This window comes from Lissotriton helveticus, chromosome 11, assembly GCF_964261635.1.
Source record: "Lissotriton helveticus chromosome 11, aLisHel1.1, whole genome shotgun sequence".
Taxonomy (NCBI): Eukaryota; Metazoa; Chordata; class Amphibia; order Caudata; family Salamandridae; genus Lissotriton; species Lissotriton helveticus.
The window spans coordinates 1,006,918,280-1,006,936,235 of NC_136072.1; the positions used below are offsets into that span (position 1 = coordinate 1,006,918,280).

General features: G+C 42.8%; 1 protein-coding gene across 1 annotated transcript in view; it reads left to right on the forward strand.

Moving 5' to 3' along the window:
* The window catches only part of SVOP (SV2 related protein), a 381,533-nt gene that overhangs the window by 259,012 nt on the left and 104,565 nt on the right, over positions 1-17,956 (forward strand). Inside the window, exon 6 of the mRNA XM_078667399.1 lies at positions 5,887-6,011. Coding sequence (XP_078523525.1) covers positions 5,887-6,011 — 125 coding nt within the window. The remainder of the gene's footprint in view (positions 1-5,886; positions 6,012-17,956) is intronic.

The following is a 17,956-nucleotide window of genomic DNA, read 5'->3' on the forward strand; positions in this document are numbered from 1 at the left end:
CTGGAGCTTTCTTTGTGCACTTTTGAGGTCACCAATTTCATATTTCCATTCATGGGCTTTTCTTTTACAATTAATTGCTTTCAGAAGCATACATTCAGGTGGACCTAAAGCAAACCAGGCATATACCTTTAGGTTATTAAGTTCAGTACTAGTTTGATAAATAAATCCCATGGTTTGGACCACTGCGCATCAAGTAACTTTAAGCACCTTTGGTGGTTAAAATGGATGAATAAACTGGAGTCAGATAGGGGAAAGATTTGTGTTGGGGCAAAACTGCAGCTGAAATGCAGAACAGCAGACCTTTGCATGAGAGTCCGGGCCTGATTCACAAAGGTAAACTTACAATTCTTTGTAAGTTTATGATTTTTTTGCAATTCACAAAGGAATATTTTGAGTATTATCTTTATGACTGCGGAGTCTCTGCACTTGTGTCGGAGACTCAGCACATTAAAAAATAGACAGTTAAATAGATACTAATTGTAAAATTGCTTTGTAAATTACACAATTGCATAAATTTACCTTTATGAATCAGGCCCACAGTTTGAAAGTACATAACATTTTTATGACGTGCTGCAAACAGTTGTGAATTGGAGACATACATTAATAAGCCACTGTGCCCGATTACCGAATTCATCTATTTGCTCCACTGTAAGTGGGTGCATGTATGTTTCTGCGACTGCCTCTCCTGATGCCAGCATGACACTGGTTATCAAAAGCCAAGGTTGGGCAAACAGTAAGATTTTTAAAATGGGAATGAAGATGGACGATGACAAATAGACTTGTCCAGCCACTGAGCAGTGCCGGACTGGCTCTTTGGGAATTCTTTTTATCCAGTGTGCTGCAGACTATGGAGATGTTTTTAGAAATTGATGGACTACCATGATCCAGCCCTAAAAGCTCTTAGCCAAAATATTTGAAAAATTATATAATATGGAACTGTTTGTAAAACTTTCACTAGGGGTGATTTGGGTTTCCTGTCTCTCCCTCTCACCAAGGAGTGATCAGCAGTATTCTTGCAACTGTTGCCTGATCTCGAGATCTGTAGACATGATAACTTGTATTTTAATGCATTGGCTGGATTAGCCATATTTCAAATCAGAGGCAGAAACCAAAGTCTAATGTGCAGTTTGTGTTAATTCTTTGGTTTCCAAATGAGAATAGCTGTTGCCTGGTAGGTCATTGCTATTTGTAGCTATCCACCCACAAGCTAAGTAACTATGCTGTAGACAGGCACAACCTATTTTTGCTGCTGCACTTCTTCAAAATGTTGAGGACTGCCACTGGTGTCCCTTGCTGACTTCCATCATAATAATCACAGAGTAAATCTTCCATTCTTTTAGATTTCCCCTGAGACATGCACAGGGGTGAGTTGTAATTACCACCAAGATACAGAGAGAGACTGTTTTTTAAACATGTCTTTAGAGTTGTTATTCTGTGGTGTGCTGCTACTGCACCTCCCCTTGGTAATCTACAGTCTATCATTACAAATTATTTAGAGCAAGAACAAAAATGCAACTTTATGCGTTGCACAGAAGTGAAAAATATATACCGTTTAAGTTTTTTTTATACTGTAGGAAAAAAAACACAAATACATGTATTTTGTCTGTTTTGTTTGGGTTTTGCTTTCCAAGTATTCAGAGAGCAGGAGGGCTGGGAGGAGGTACAACAAAATGTCTTATACTTATGGTGCTGGCCTTTGGAGCTGAAGAGGGACCATTATAATTGGCACAGACCATCTGACCCTCTCGGTGTGATAGAATCCACTGTTTTAAGATTTCAACAGAACAGGGACATTTTAAGGATTTCGGGGCCCCTGCTCAGAATGGCTCTGAATCTATTATATATTTTAGGCTCCTTCACACCCTCAGCAACTATGGTTGGATCAGTGACAGCCCTCTTTCTTAGCTAGACTAAATATGAACCCAACCTTGGAGCAAATAGTGTCTCTCAGCACCAGAGAAGCAGAAAGACTAGTCGCTGTATATAGTGTGTGGTGCAGTGGACTGTGCATATGGACAGTGCTATTTTTGTTTACTGCAATTTACTCCTTGCTCCATGAGGAACAGGAACTCTGAATCGGGTGGCTCTAGACTCTGATCGCAAAAGCCCAGCAGTTGCTGAACATGAACTGAGCATTTATTGAGGGAACAAATAAGGTCTCTCTGTGCTCAGAGATGTTGTAAGGCATGGCCAATTGCCCAAGGCCCTCACCTTCCAAATGGCTCCCTGGGGAAAGCAAACTTTCTACCTAGCTGACTCCTGTGTATTTTTTCATCGTAATCTTTAAAGTATAATTCAATATTGTTAGGCAAGATTGGGCTGCACTAGCATAAAAGCGGTAATACAATTTTAAGTTGTTGCAAACAGGGCCTCCAAGATATTTCTTGAATGGGGCCCAAAACTCCTTAAGCTGACACTGTCTGCACTGCACGTTGGCACGTGGCACATCCAGTGAATCTAGTAGAAAAGGTTTTCACTAGAAACATAGCAGGTTTGAACATGTATACTCACTACAACTTCACTGATCCATTAACTGTTAGTACAAGCAGTGTGAAGCCAAGTAGTTGTAGTCTATAATCACACTTGAGAATAGCTCTTAGTGTGATCCTGGTAATATTGAGGCCATCTTACTAGAGCAGGGTTCTTAAACCTTTTCTATACCAAGCGATACTTCTGATCAATGAAAATAGTCCTGAGCCACTAATGTCTTTGAACGCTTTTGAACATTGTTGCAGTAGTGACTAAATCAGACACAACCACAGTATTGACCACACCTTTAAAGGATTACAAGTAGTGACCACCCAGATACATTTTCCAGTATTGAGTGAAAAAATACCATCAAGCCACAATATCATATCCAGAATATTGAATAATACAAATCATGAAGCTACATACATATGTGGAAAATATTGCAGGCAGGGAACATAGGTTTGCTCCCACCAGATCGAGAGCACAGAAAACTTGCTCCTGCTGGTTGGGAGCAAGCAGATGTAACTGGCCCGCCGCACCCTGGATGGGTGCAACCAGGGAAGTTGGAAGGCCTGCAGGGGACACAGGAGCCTGGGGATCCCCCCTCACCCCAAGGCCCTGTATTTGCTGTGGGTTTCCTGGTGGGGTGCTTAATCCCAGGACCATGTTATAGCATTCCGTCCCTCACCATAGAAAGTATAGTACCTCGGGATGATGGGGTCCCTGCACCCTCCTTCCCATAGAAAGTATAGCCGTCCTGGTGATGGGGGTTCTGGTGCCTCAAAATGGCTCGAGGAGGGGACTGTACACTCCCTACCCTAAATATAATGTCAGGCCTGGGGTATGGGGGCCCCCAGAGCCTTTGAGAGGCTCAGAGAGGGGCAGCATGCCACCTCACCTTATAAAAACATGTTGCTGACCTCCAGGCCCTGGCCTACCGTGGGAGTTTTTTGTTTTTTTAAAACGGCGGCAGCCTGCCCTTTAAAAATTTTTTACAATTACAGCGGATCCTCTGTGAATTGTACAAATACTTGTTGGCCCTGGGGGTATTCCACTAGGTCTAGGGGTCAGGGTAACATTACCCTGCCTCACTATATGTTTTTTAAACTTATTTTATCAGGACAGAGGACTGAGGGCCTAATTACGAGTTCCAATTCAGTCAGAACTCTACAGCAGTGAGGCGCTAATTGTTTTATTTGTTAAAACACTGCCTGGGAAGCACCCATTGCATGCCTCTTTCACGTTAAGTGAAGCATGAAAAGGGGACTCATTTACAAAGTGGCATTAAGCCACTTTGAGTGGCTTAACGCCGTAATGTAAATAAGGAGAAGGGGATATCGCCATAAGAACTTCGCTAAAAGTTATGTTCTGGTGGCTATTACCCTTTGTAAATATGCCCCTCTATGTCGAATACATCAAAAAAAGGGTTTTTTGTTAGGAATCAGGGGTTCATTCAGGCGCTCAGCTTATTGTACGCAAATCAGTATAGTTCAACAAAAATGACTGGATGTGGTGCAAACTAGGCAAGGGGATAAGCCCTATAACCCCTTGTTAGGGTGTAGGAAAAACCCACACACAGCAGACAGGAAAACCAGCGCCTAGGCACACATAAGAGAGAGTAAAGTTCGTGTAATCACAATATACAAGAAACACAACAACAAGAATCATCCAGATGGAAGGAAAAGGTCTTTAGCTGACGTCAATGTATGGTTAAATCAAGTTGAATCTTTAATTCTTTTTCAAACGTAAAAGCACGGTGGAACAAGGCAGCCGACACGTGTTTCGTCGCACTATGGAGAATTGCTCCGCGACTTCTTCAGGGCTGTAGCACGGTATATCGATCTGTACGAGCACTCAGCCAGTGATAATTCCAACCCGGCCGGGCTAATCATGGGCAGGCGAAGTATTTCCAATATGCAGCGTTGTTTACGGAGATAAACAGTGCACTGCAAATATTCAATAATGTAATTCAAAAACGGTCTTAAGTGAGTTGTGTTGTACAAACTCCGGTCGTGGGTGAGTCTTCAGAAAAGAAGCGCAATGTTTCGGTTCGAAGTATTCAGTCTTGTCAATGTTAGTGTATGCGGACCCACGACACACCACTCGGTACCAGGTAGTGGTATGCCCCTCTATGTCATAGGTAATCCAGTAGTTTTCTCAAATCTTAATAGATCGTGGATACCACAAGTTAGCTGGGGCAGTGGGCAGCTGGTTTAGGGTGCTCCCCCCACTGTGCCAAAGCCTAAATCACACCTTGGGTTTGTGAATGAACAATATTATGTGTCATTTGTTATTACTTAAGAAATACCTTTTTTGCAGTGGAAAAATGCTACATAAAAATGACTTTCTTTATAAATAATATTAGACAAGTAATCTAGTATGTACATACTTTTCTTGATAAACTGTGTACTTTACTTCTATTCTTCCTTCATTCCCAATTAAAGACTCTCTGTTTTTTTCATTGTATTGTGCCTCTCGTAAAACTTGTATATTCTATTGTGGTCCTTCTTTTATTTCGCTCCTAGCATATGCAATTGTGTTTTTTTCTTCAATGTTGTTGGTTGTATGTGCCACTTCGTCCTTCTTTGTCTTTTGTTGTATGTGCCCTTGCGATCCTTTGTCGCTGTTGCTCGGTGTGTAGCACAGTAGCACTTGTCTTTTACTGGTTATTATTGCCATTGAGGTCCTTCTTAAATGTAGTACTTTTATAGTAACAAATAATCCATTCTCATTAACATTTATCAAACATTTGTTAAATTGTATCACTCTAACCTTTCAGTTCCTTTATAATAAATTGTAGCTGTTCTTTTTTAATCTCAGGATAACAAGTAACCTCCTGTGATGTAGCAGGCTTGCGCTGTTCACTGTCAAACACCTAGCATTGGCAAAGCCAGTAGGCCTAGCTTTAATGTGCTAATGTGCACTGAGCATGCCTGTGTTGCATGCATTAAGCACAATCAAACCAGACATATTAGTTTTGCCATTGATGCCATTGATGTTTTTAATCTGTTTGTCTTGGGGAGGCCTGCTTCCCAGGCAGTGTTTTAACAAATAAAACAATTAGCGCCTCACTGCTATAGAGAGTTCTGACTCCCCTTTCCCCCATTCTTTGCAAGAGATGCAGATTCTGACTGTCCAACCTTCCATGCTCCATAACCCTCAGGTTGGATGGGGCAATGAAGTCCATCAAATCGGGTAATTCAGAGTTGAGATGGACTAGTTCACCTAGAGTTAGCTGTTCGAGTATTGGGGGAAATGAAGATAGCTTGTTCCGGGTACTAATACGGGGTCACGTCCATGGAATATGTGGTCAACCCTATCTGTGCCAATCTTATGCTAATTTTAAAATGTGTACATTAAAGTAGAAATGTGAGTTTTTTTACTTTGTAAATTCCCTTTATTCTTTTGTTCCTGCAGGGATTAAAGATTAGTGTTTTCTGGGCCCTATATTATGGCCTGCTTAGTGCTTTTGCTCCAATTTATAGCTGGATCGTCGTGCTAAGGGGTCTAGTGGGATTCGGGATTGGAGGCGTCCCTCAATCGTAAGTAAATGCTTGAACTTTTATGATTTTTTTTAAATCACAAGAGATTGGTAAATTAGTGATTTTCATGTGTGCAGTGTTCATATAATGGTGCATGACTGTATGGGATGGACATCAAACCCAAGAAAGAGACAAACAAGAGTAAAACAGTACGGTTTTGGTGCATAACCGTACAGTGACATTTGTTGCAGCATTCGTAAACATTTGTTTGCAAAGATCAAATTCTGTGTCATGTTATTACTACAGTGTAGCTTAATTAATTCACTTGAGAAAACAAAGCTTAGTGACTCACAGATTCTACTGTAAAATCACTTTACACAAAATAAAGGAACTAGACCTAGTTATTTGATTTCACTGCACAAATTTGACCCCTTGTGTTGTGGTTATAGTTACATGCCTTTGTTTATCACTAGTGCACATTAAATAAACACAGGGTGGAATATATGCAAATGCACAGGTGGTGATATGCTATTCACCATTGTAAAGCAAGAGGAGATGCAAGCTTCATGTCTAATGAGTCGTGGTCAACAACAGTAATAAACAATACATTTCTTTGGTCAATCCTTGAAAGTTTTGTGCAGTTCAGTCTGTTAAAAACATAAGTGGGCTCCTTCAGTGTGCTCCTCCAATTCTATACAGCAGAAGCACTTTTGTCACTCCTAATGCCATGCGGATAACCATGTCTCTTTCGTCCCACTTGGGGATTTATTTCTGTATTCGAACTCTACTAGCCACACTACGTTAACTATAACTTGCCACTGTACTATATATATATGTGAGCAAGGCTACACGTTAGCCGAAACGCGTCATTCTGCCCGATATCTCGCACCATTTATAATTAAATAAAGTCACTGCATCCAGCAGTGTATGCTGATTTTGGAGTCCGTGTCTTTCTCCGTTGGTGGATACATGCGCCGGAGCGGTAATTGGTGATATATATATATATATATATATATAGTGTGAACAAGAGCACTTGATGCTTGAAACGCGTCACTGCTGAGAGGTCGAAATTAATAAAATCTGCCTAACCTGAGTACGCTGTTGGGTCCATCTCTTCATTTCGCCGCCAGGAGGTTTTGAAGATTGTTTTTTTGTATATATATATATAAGGTGCAGTGTATGATGTCTTTCTTCCCCCTGTGCGCAGTCCATGATGAAGGGGCGTTTATGCCTTGAAACGCGTCGGACAGAGACACCTAAGAATCGAGGTCAGAACTGCATGTTTTGAAAGGCACGAAAACCGGATGGTTGGCAGCTCGTAGTGTGACCTCTTCAAAGCCTATGGGGTATTGCTAAACAAACTATTTACACGGCCGCCCTTTGCCGTGGAAGAGGAGCACCACCTTCCCTTTCAAATTGGAGTTCAATTTGGAGGAGAATGGGCCGCAGCAGAAAAACTGTTTTTCTACCTGCCAAGCACGAACTGCCGATGGAAACAAACAGCGTGCAGAACTGACTTTCACCTTACTCAAAGGAATGAACATTGCTCAAGAGACAGGGGGTGGGAGCCCACTTAGGGTTTCAAACTACCATCACTGCACTATGGACTACAAATACCAGCGCATTGCTGTATACCTTGATTAAGCCACGCCCACTGAAGCGGCCGTTTCTGTAATAAAAGACAGGAAGTGAAGGTGCAGTGTATGATGTCTTTCTTCCCCCTGTGCGCAGTCCATGATGAAGGGGCGTTTATGCCTTGAAACGCGTCGGACAGAGACACCTAAGAATCGAGGTCAGAACTGCATGTTTTGAAAGGCACGAAAACCGGATGGTTGGCAGCTCGTAGTGTGACCTCTTCAAAGCCTATGGGGTATTGCTAAACAAACTATTTACACGGCCGCCCTTTGCCGTGGAAGAGGAGCACCACCTTCCCTTTCAAATTGGAGTTCAATTTGGAGGAGAATGGGCCGCAGCAGAAAAACTGTTTTTCTACCTGCCAAGCACGAACTGCCGATGGAAACAAACAGCGTGCAGAACTGACTTTCACCTTACTCAAAGGAATGAACATTGCTCAAGAGACAGGGGGTGGGAGCCCACTTAGGGTTTCAAACTACCATCACTGCACTATGGACTACAAATACCAGCGCATTGCTGTATACCTTGATTAAGCCACGCCCACTGAAGCGGCCGTTTCTGTAATAAAAGACAGGAAGTGAAGGTGCAGTGTATGATGTCTTTCTTCCCCCTGTGCGCAGTCCATGATGAAGGGGCGTTTATGCCTTGAAACGCGTCGGACAGAGACACCTAAGAATCGAGGTCAGAACTGCATGTTTTGAAAGGCACGAAAACCGGATGGTTGGCAGCTCGTAGTGTGACCTCTTCAAAGCCTATGGGGTATTGCTAAACAATATATATATATATATACACATATTCAATGAATTAACTAAAGGTTTAACCTCAGTTATACTTAGTAAAACTGTATCTAAAGTTATAATTATACCCTAAATTTATAGTTTGGCTACCACCTTTAAATATATATATATGTACATATGTTCCCCTCATAAAGAAGCCTAGCTTTCACACAGCAGACCGCAATAACTATTGCCCCATCTCCTGCCTCCCATTTCCTGCAACATTTGCAGAGAACATGATGAACCAGAAGCTTGAACCGGTTATTCTAGCAAATCATCTTCTGGACCCAACGCAGTTTGGGTTCAGACCTGGACACAGTACTCGGAATGCCTTATTAAGGCCATGGAGGAGATAAGGGCTGCGCTAGATAGGGGAGGAGCTGCAGCACTTATCTTTCTCGACTTTTCAGCGGCCTTTGATACGGTTGACCACAAGCTTCTGATTGACCATCTAGGAGAGCTAGAAATCAAAGATAAGGCTCTTTCCTAGCCGTCTTCATTTCTAACTGACAGAGTACAAACTGTGGCTCTTGATCAGTATGTCTCCACTTTTTCTCCTTTCCTTGTGGGGATCACAGGGATCCTCGCTCAGTCCGATGTTGTTCAACATATATGTAACAGGGCTTGCTACTCTGATTAAAACCTTAGGCTTCACTCGAACCTCCTACGCTAATGACAATCAGTCAGCTTTTAACAATGACAACAACATTTGCACCAAATTCCACGACTGCAGGCATGCAATCAGTTTAAGGATGAACAAATATTGCCTGAAGCTAAACCTATGCCTGTGACTAAGGCAAAGAACTTAGGAGTTGTCATTGACAATAAACTGAACTTTGGTAGCCAGGTTAACCCCTTCAGTGCTGGCCACGTTCAACGGACGTCACGTGCTCTACCTCGGTAGTGCTGCGCACGCCCGTTGAACGTCGCGACCCCGCCAGCGCAATAGAACGTTCCGCACCAGCGCGAAACGTTCAGCGCAGCGGAGGGGTTAATGCTGTTGTTTCCGCCTCATTCTTCTTCCTGAGGATGATAAAAAAAAATCACTGCTTTAGTCTTATCTTAACTTGGCTATTGTAACAGCCTTTATTTGAATATGCAGGAACAATATCTGAATAGACTACAGACTCTGCAAACTGCAGCCGCTAGACTGCTATTGGGAATTCCCACATTTTAGTTGCTCTCCCAGGCAATCTATAAGTTACACTGGTTGCCAGTCAGAAGTTGTATCAAATTCAAGTTTTTTTGTATTGCCCAAAAGGCCTGCATGACACCAGCCTGGAGTTTCTAGGGCAGGTCATTAATTGGTATGAACCAAGGAGAATCCTGCGCTCCTCTGGGGCCATGTAAATGGTGGTCTGAAGGATGAACTGGGGAGGAAGAAGTTTCATAACAGGGGCGAAAAATGTCTGGATTCATCTTCCTCCACATATCAGGGCATTGCCCTCTCTTACTTCCTTTACGAAAGAGCTGAAAATGTGGCTTTTTAATAAACAAGAATCTCATTCCAGTTGTGTTCAAGTGAATCTAGTGCCAAGACACGACCTGGTAAACGAGCGCTTTGCACATCTTTTTAACATAACATGTATCCAGAGTTCTGTCTCTTAACAAAAAATGAAATAAGCCATTGAATAATTACTACTTGTTCTGCCAGAGAGTTTAAGACTTTAAAGGATGTATATGTTACTTAGGCTACTCTAACATATTTTTGTGTTACTGCACCCAGTAGTGTACTTTAAAAGGTGAATGCATTTCAGGTGCTTTACTTTTTGTTTTAATCCTTTCGGAAACCCATTACCATTTTCAAATTTGGAACTCCATTTAAAGAAAGTGCTTCAAAAGGAAATCTATTCCATTTCAACAGTGTTGTTAAACATTTCACATAAAGCTAAGCACAAAGCATTTGGAAGGTAGTTACAGCACCAGGAGATGCATAGCTTCTAATTCATCTTAATGCTCAAAGTCTTGCTAACACTAGTACATATGGAGAACCAGTGTTATTGTTGTACTGTGTGAAATGGGAAAAAAACAGACTCAGAAGAGACTATGAGCATTAAGATGCCTTTTAAGCTAAGCTCCTTAAGAAGTAACTAGTTTCTGAAATGCATGAAGCAATCCACTATATAACATTTCTAATAAACAAAACGTGCAAACTCAATGTGAAGAATTGGGTTGTTCGTTAAAGTGTTGTGCGCCCTTCTCAAGCAAAAGCCACATTCTTTGTCACGGCGAGCCACAAATAGTCACTAAATGTCCCTGTGCTTAAACCTCTGGTTCCTTGGCACAAAAGCAGTCAGGCTTAACTTAGAGGCACTGTGTAAATTATTTATGCAGCACATAAACAGCAATAAAGTGAAAACACAGCACTAGAAAAACCCCACACCAACTTAGAAGAATATACTAAAATGTAATAAATTATTTGACAGCAGAATGACAAAAATTCAATCAGCAGAACTGCAGATACTGATTTTTAAAGGGTTAGGTAGAAGTAGCGCCAAAAAGTTCAAAGTGCTGACTGAGGTTATCTGGTCATGCCGGACTGGGACAAAATCTCGAGTTCAGGCAGACCACGATGGAGTACGGGGTGGATACAGGGACCAGGCTTCTCCCACTGAAAATGGTACCTTATGTCCTTGATAGGGAGCTTTGCGGCACACTGTATCAGTACCAATGAGGAGCCTCAAGGGCTGCAACGTGAAGTCCTGTGTCGAGTTGCGTCGTGCTGCATCAGTTTCAGTGAGGAGCTGTGAGGGCTGGTATGCAAGGTCCTGCATTGAGTTGCATTGTGCTTTGTTTGTTGGCAACGGAACAGGGGCTTGAGTTGTGATGAGAGGTCTTGTGTCACTCTGAGTCGAGTTGTGGTGCTCTGCGTTGGTTCTGAGGAAACCCACAGTTGGGACAGAAGGAATAAACTTTGATGCCAGCCAGGGGTCTAGCACCTCGGGGGTAAGGGCTTGGGGATCAAACTCGCTTCAGCCGAAGCCAACAGCAGGGCACAGGCAGGTCTAGTTGAGTGTGGGCAGCTGGGCAGATGTAGGGCAGGTCTCTGGAGCTTGTTATGTCACTCTAGCTCAGAACAGTAGGCCAGTCAGCTACCCCTTGAAGTCACTCTGGCTGTTCTGGTTTTGAAGAGCAAGTCTGATAGTCCTTCCTCAGGCAGCAGGGCAGTTCTTCTTGCAGCAGGGCAGTCCTTTCAGCAGTAGGGCAGCAGAGCAGTCCTTCTTCTGAGTCTTCCACAGGTCCAGAAGTGATCTGAAGAGTGGGTCTGTGGGTCCCATTTGTATACCCGGTGCTACCTTTGAAATGGACAGAGGTGTGTAGAATTTCCTGCCTCACTGTCCTGGTCCCATTCTGTCTGCAGTCACAATAGGCTAATGTGAAATTCTTTGTGTGTGAACTGAGGCATTGTCTTTGAAGTGCAAGTAGGGTTGTGCACAGCTCTGTCTCCTCCTCCTCCACCTTAGAAGGCCCATCCTGCTAACACCCAGGCCACCTGCGTGGCTGTCTGGGAGTAATACACAAAAATCAACTGTCAACTATACCTAGTTAACTGACCAAGAAGCAGAAGGTAGGCACCAAATTGCTGGGGCAAGAAAATGCCAACTTTCTGAAAGTGACATGTTCAGAATAGTGACGTATAATCCAATTTTACCATTAATGAGGGTTTTAAATTGCAAATTCCCTGACACCAAACAGAACATTCCCACCTGCTCCCAAACAAAAGTTATAATTTATTGTTAGACCTGGCATTCTTGGCTTGGTTCACCTGACTTCTTGCCTCCTGACCTCCTGATTTGCTGACTCCATTTGTGCTGAATTTAGGATTATGGGCACTTTACCACTGCTAACCAGTGCTAAAGTGCAAATGCTCTGTACTCTAAACATAGTAACATTGACTTATTCTCAAGTAGCATATTTTATTTGCTTATAAGTCTCTAGTAAAGTGTTGTATATGTGCTCAGGGCTTGTAAATTAAATGCTATTAATGGGCCTGCAGCACTGAATGTGCCACCCAGTCAGTAGCCCTTTAACCATGGCTCAGGGCTGCCAATGCAGAGCCTCTGAATGCAGTTTTGGATCAATTCAATTAATTGATACTGCCTTCTTAGATGAATACACAGCATGTTGTCTACAACCCCAGGTGCAGGCTGCTTTTGAACAGAAACAGCCAAAGTAATGTGAGACACAGTTTTTACCTACAAGCCTGGGGTCGGCAGCGTGGTTCAGGCATATTAAGACAAGACAAGCTTGAAAATGAACAAAACCACCCCTCGCTTCCCTTTCTCCCTCGGTATTGTGGTAGAACAATCAAGTATATGACACAATACTTGGCAGATGTGATGAGAATTGGCGTGAGAACTGCAAGGATTAGTCTAAGCCTCAGGCCGGGCTACCTTAGAAATAAGTTGTAATAGTTGTAAGTAAGACTGACTGGTTAACTCATGAAACTCAAAAGAAAGAATTTGAATGAAGGGGACCCACAGGTCTGGCAGGAGGAGGGGCCTGGGATTGTTGCTAAGGAAACCCTCTCCATCCCTAGAATAAACCACACGCTGTGCAACCAGGAGATATGGTCTAGAGACCTATCTGTGCCCCGTAGAGAGAGAATGGATAAGTTAGGGGATTTAAAATTCCTAGAATAGTATAAGCTGGAAACGTAGGGATAGAAGTGTGGAAAGCAGTCTCAATATCATCTAACTACTGGGTTCAATATCAAGTGCCATAAGAGAGCCTTCACAATCCCCTCCAACAGTCCCCTGAACACCCGACATTCTACCTCTGAAGTCTTGTCAGTGTGAGATACTAATAGGAAGCAATTTTGTATGCAGATTCAATATTAGCAATGTTATCAGTTGTGTGGTGTACCTGACGGAATATATCTGCCAATTCCTTAGTACAAAGAGATCTGCCAAATTTGGTCTCCCATCGAAGCTGCCCTCTGGATTTAATCTGAGGCATCCCACCGCCTACTAAGGCATAAAGCTCCATCATAAGATGTCTATCATCTGCCTTAAGAAACAGCCACTTCTCAAAGGGTGTCAGCCGTCGATCCGCATCCTGTAGCATATCGCTTCCCATCACCTAGTGTTACAATTGGAGGTATGAGATGCAATCTGAATCAGTTAAAGAGTAGTTAGATCGGAGTTGGTCAAAAGGGATGAGCCCGTGTGTAATCAATTCATGTACAGCCCCATCAATCCAGCTTCTAAACTGCTCTGGTCGCAGTCCAGTAGTAAAATCGGGGGAGGGTAGGTGGTCAGGCCTGCTTTAACTGCAACTGAGTCCCAGACTTTGAGTTTAGCGTTTGTTACAGAAGAGCAATAAAGGCCCCAGTCTCGGTGCTTAGGGGCAAGCCAGACCTCCTTCCATATATTCGTACCCGCCATGGCCTGATCCAATAAGGTACCTGTGCGTTTCAGAGAGCTGTCGATTCCATTACACCAGAAATCTAAGTTGGTCTTCTTGATAATATCAAGTCAAAGGGAAATCCCTGGGGTACGCTCGTTTACTTAATGTATGTATACCATAGCAGTTACACTAGAGCATTAGACCAGCGAATTGCTGTACTCTACTCTGCTATAGTGTCAAATTAATAATAATTTCCACAGAGAAATAAAATTTGTTAACACTCTATTTAAAAAAGGGGGATATTTATTTTTCCATACAACAATACAAAGGACGTAATGTTTAAAATTTCAAAGCAATATTCTTTGAAAAGTAAAAAGACATACAATCAATATCTCATGTGTACAATAATTAAAAAATACAAAGCAAAGCAATACAAATATCACACAATCGTAATTCATAAACAATAAGAAATATCACAAGAACACATTGTAAAGTAAAAACCCCTATTATAACTGTGGCTCGTGGATGTTCTCGCCACTATAGATTTCTAGATCCAACAGCCTAAGATTGCTTTCACTATTGTGCACCACTGTGACAGAACAATTTATACATGTACATCCAGTGTGTACTAGGCTTCCATTGGATTCTTTGATTAAAGAAATGCGTCGACGCGTTTCGGTGCAGTACATCTGATATTGTGGCACCTTCCTCAGGACTTCTTGTTAGGGGTTTCCTGTGTCAAGAAGATTTCGAGTTTTAATTTCTCTGTTTGGGGGACAAAGCGATATGTCAGTATCCGTTTTTTAAAAAATTGTATACTTGTCACAGTTCAACGGTTATCTCTGTTACTTGAGTTTTTCCTATACAGGGGACGCTCGTATACCTCTGTATAATATAGTACGGAATTTCTACCTTTTAACTCTAAACTCATCATGGCAGATACCGTGTCCCATGTTCTAATATAGCAGAGATGATGTACTGTTTCTCACAGATAGTGTCACATTCTGTTTCTTGATACAGTGCTTAAGTTTTGGAACATTTGTCTAAAATAAACAGTATTTCCTCCAAATTTATTTCACTGTGGAAACCATTACTATAGGTAATCCTGGTACATGCGGAGTAATTGAAATGACCCAAGTGAAGTTATAATATACCCACCTCTATTTGCAGGGTACTGTCCCCACCCGGGGATGTAGTGGTGTATCTAATCCCAGCCTATGTGGCGTGCTGTTTACAGCCTCCAGTCTCTTGCTGTTATTGCCTAATAGGAGACATGTATCTTTGGTCAGGGACTAGTTGTAAGACGGATAACCCAAACACTCGAGTGGTATGAAATGACCCAGCAAGGGTTCTAGTATTCTCACCTTTAGATAAGAGTTATTCTCCCCATTAATAGGTGTGGTAAAGGATACAGTCAAAGTCTGCCTTTTAGTCTCTGCAGTCTCTTGTCGCTGTAGCCTGATAAGAGACATGTATATTTTGGTCAAAGGCTGATAAATAAGATGATGACATGAGCCCTTAAGAGGAACATTTAGTTTAATTTTGGTTACCTTATTGTCTTTTGCAAAACTCCTCGTATGGGGATTTCTTTTTGTAGTTTACTCAGTCTTTTTGTCTTTTAGGTGCGTGTATCTATTTGAACAAGAGAATACATTTAAGATTGATCTTTCGTTTCTGGCTTAAATATTATAGTTGCGACGTTTTTTTCCCCCCTATCTCCCCCGAGGTTGGCTTACCTTAGAGTATTATAAAACCCTCTTCGAACGGGCATAAGGTATCTGTGGACCTCACGGGAACCGGATATGTTCTAATGGAGTCAAAGAACATATGGGGCGGTTATTTAACGCGTATACTACGTTTGCTCTTGTCTATTCTCTCTTTGTTAAAAAAAGAACCCCATTAGTCTGGCAGTAAACTTAGTTAAGGCTCTCTAACCCGTACCTGCGTGTTTCGGGTGCCGCGTCTCTGCCTCGTTCGAATCGCTTGCTGGCGTCTCTGCTAAACACGCCTCTATTTATGTGTAGGTTACGTCAATTAATGGCCGGCAGGTGGTTAGTCAATTACCTAACGGGGCGTTACGTGTGTACATCAAGTCGCCATCTTAGAGTGGTGCTCCTATCTACAGTTTTATATGTCGTTTTATATGCGCATAATTCCGGATACTTTCTTTTTTGTTCATTTCGCCGGAGTGTTATATCTATGCAACAGTTGTCAGGGTGACGTCCCTTAATGTGGAGTATACCCTCTCTTTTTGTTCGACATCGGGACCTCATAGTTCTGCCCTCGCAGTGTTTGTGCTTGGGGAAATCTTTCAGCGCCATTTTGGAGTGGTATTTCACCGTCAAAGTTATATTAAATTGATGTTGATGTTTATTCTTCGTTGTATTTACCTAATCGGAGTATTCTGGGTTTCGACAAATTCTGATTGAGTTTTTTAATTTTTACGATCGACAGAAAAGTGTTGCAGTTTTATGAAAATGTATGTACCCTATTAGTGAATATCTTAAATGGTGGAAGGTCCACTCACATATATCTGAGAATCTCTTTTTATTTTCGAACATTACATAGGTTAAATAACCCTTTTTCCCGAGATACAACCCATACCTGTGAAGGTTTTTTTTTCCCCAAATTCATTAGATGGGAGGTTAAGTTGGTTTTTTCCATTAAATAAGAGCCTCCCATTCTTCCCTAGAATTAAGGCCTTTCTTGATTGTGTTAAATGTAATCATGTACCATTGTTCTTGTTGTTTACGTCTAGTGGTACTGTTGCCTAATCTGGTCTGCTCTTTTATCCTTTCTAGAATGATCCATCTAAGATCTCTCTCACTATGGCCTTGTTCTTTCCAGTGGGCTACCAGAGGGGCGTTTTCTTCTTGATAATATTACATCATTTATGGCATTGCTAGACCTTCGTCTCGCTTCTGAAGGTGGGGTTTCTTCCCATCCCAAATAAATGTATTAATGCCCAATTGAAGGGAGTGGACAGTGTTTTGTGGTGGAGTCAGGAGTAAAGTCTGAAATGAATACAGGATGCGTGGTAGAGTAGTCATCTTAACCACCGCAATTCACACCATCCATGATAGGCTCCAGGTCGACAGGTCCTTGCGGGTTTGAGAGACAAGGGACGCATAGTTAGTAGCTAATGCATTAGGAATAGTCCGAGCCAAGGAGATACCTAGATATGGAATAGCCTCAACTGCCCATTCGAAGGGGAATTGGGAGCGTAGTGCCGTCTCATGAGTAGGCAAAAAAATGATGAGGGCCGTAAGCGAGGCCATTGGTTCAGTGATGGATAAAATGACAAAGTCAGCATATAAGTTAATCAGATGTGGGTCAGCCCCAAAGGGAATCCCTTTGATGTTCGGGTTGCCCCACAACCGTTGTATCAGAGGCCTCCTTGTATAGGGCACACAAAAGTGGGAACAAGGGACAGCCCTAGCACGCGCCTCACCGTATGAAGAATGGAGGGGACAAAACGCCATTCACACTGACCAAAGCACAGGGGGGCGCTAGAAATACTCCGTACCCAGGTGCGAAACCATTTGCCAATGCCAAATGCCTTTATCGTCTCAAAGAGGAAAGGCCTTTTCGGCATCAATAGATAGGAACAAAGCCTCTTTACGTGACCAGTGTATTTTATCAATGAGGTGGAGTAGGCGGTTGGTGTTATCACCGTACTGGCGAGCAGGTATAAACCTTGATTGGTGTGGGTCTAATATCCGATCATTAATGGATTAAGGCGATGCACAGATACACTAGTGAATATTCTCACTTCCATGTGCCCCACGGTAAAATGCGGGTCTCGGTGCAGGAGAGACCTACCTCTACTGTGGCAGGACTTGGGACGTGTGGAGGGGTGAGGGAGCTCCAGTGCGTTATGGGGTTCACAAGGGCATAGTGTGGTTGGATTGGGCTCAGAAGTTCGAATGATTCAATGACACGCTTTCCTGCGCAGTCTGACTAGCTGTAGTGCGATGAGGACTACTTTGACCAGCATTTCCCGCCCAGGAGGCGTCCCTGCAGCACACACCAGCTGTTTCCTGTTTGGCTCTATATAGCGTGTGTGCAATTCCCACAGGGTGGGTTCCGTACAGTGGCAGGGTGATGAGGGCTACTTTGACCAGCATTCTCCTGAGCCCCAGGAGGCGGTCCCTGCAGCACACACCAGCTGTTTCCTGTTTGGCCCTATATAGCGCGGGTGCAAGTCCTGCAGCTGCCGGTGGCGCCCGGGCCCAGGGCAGACCC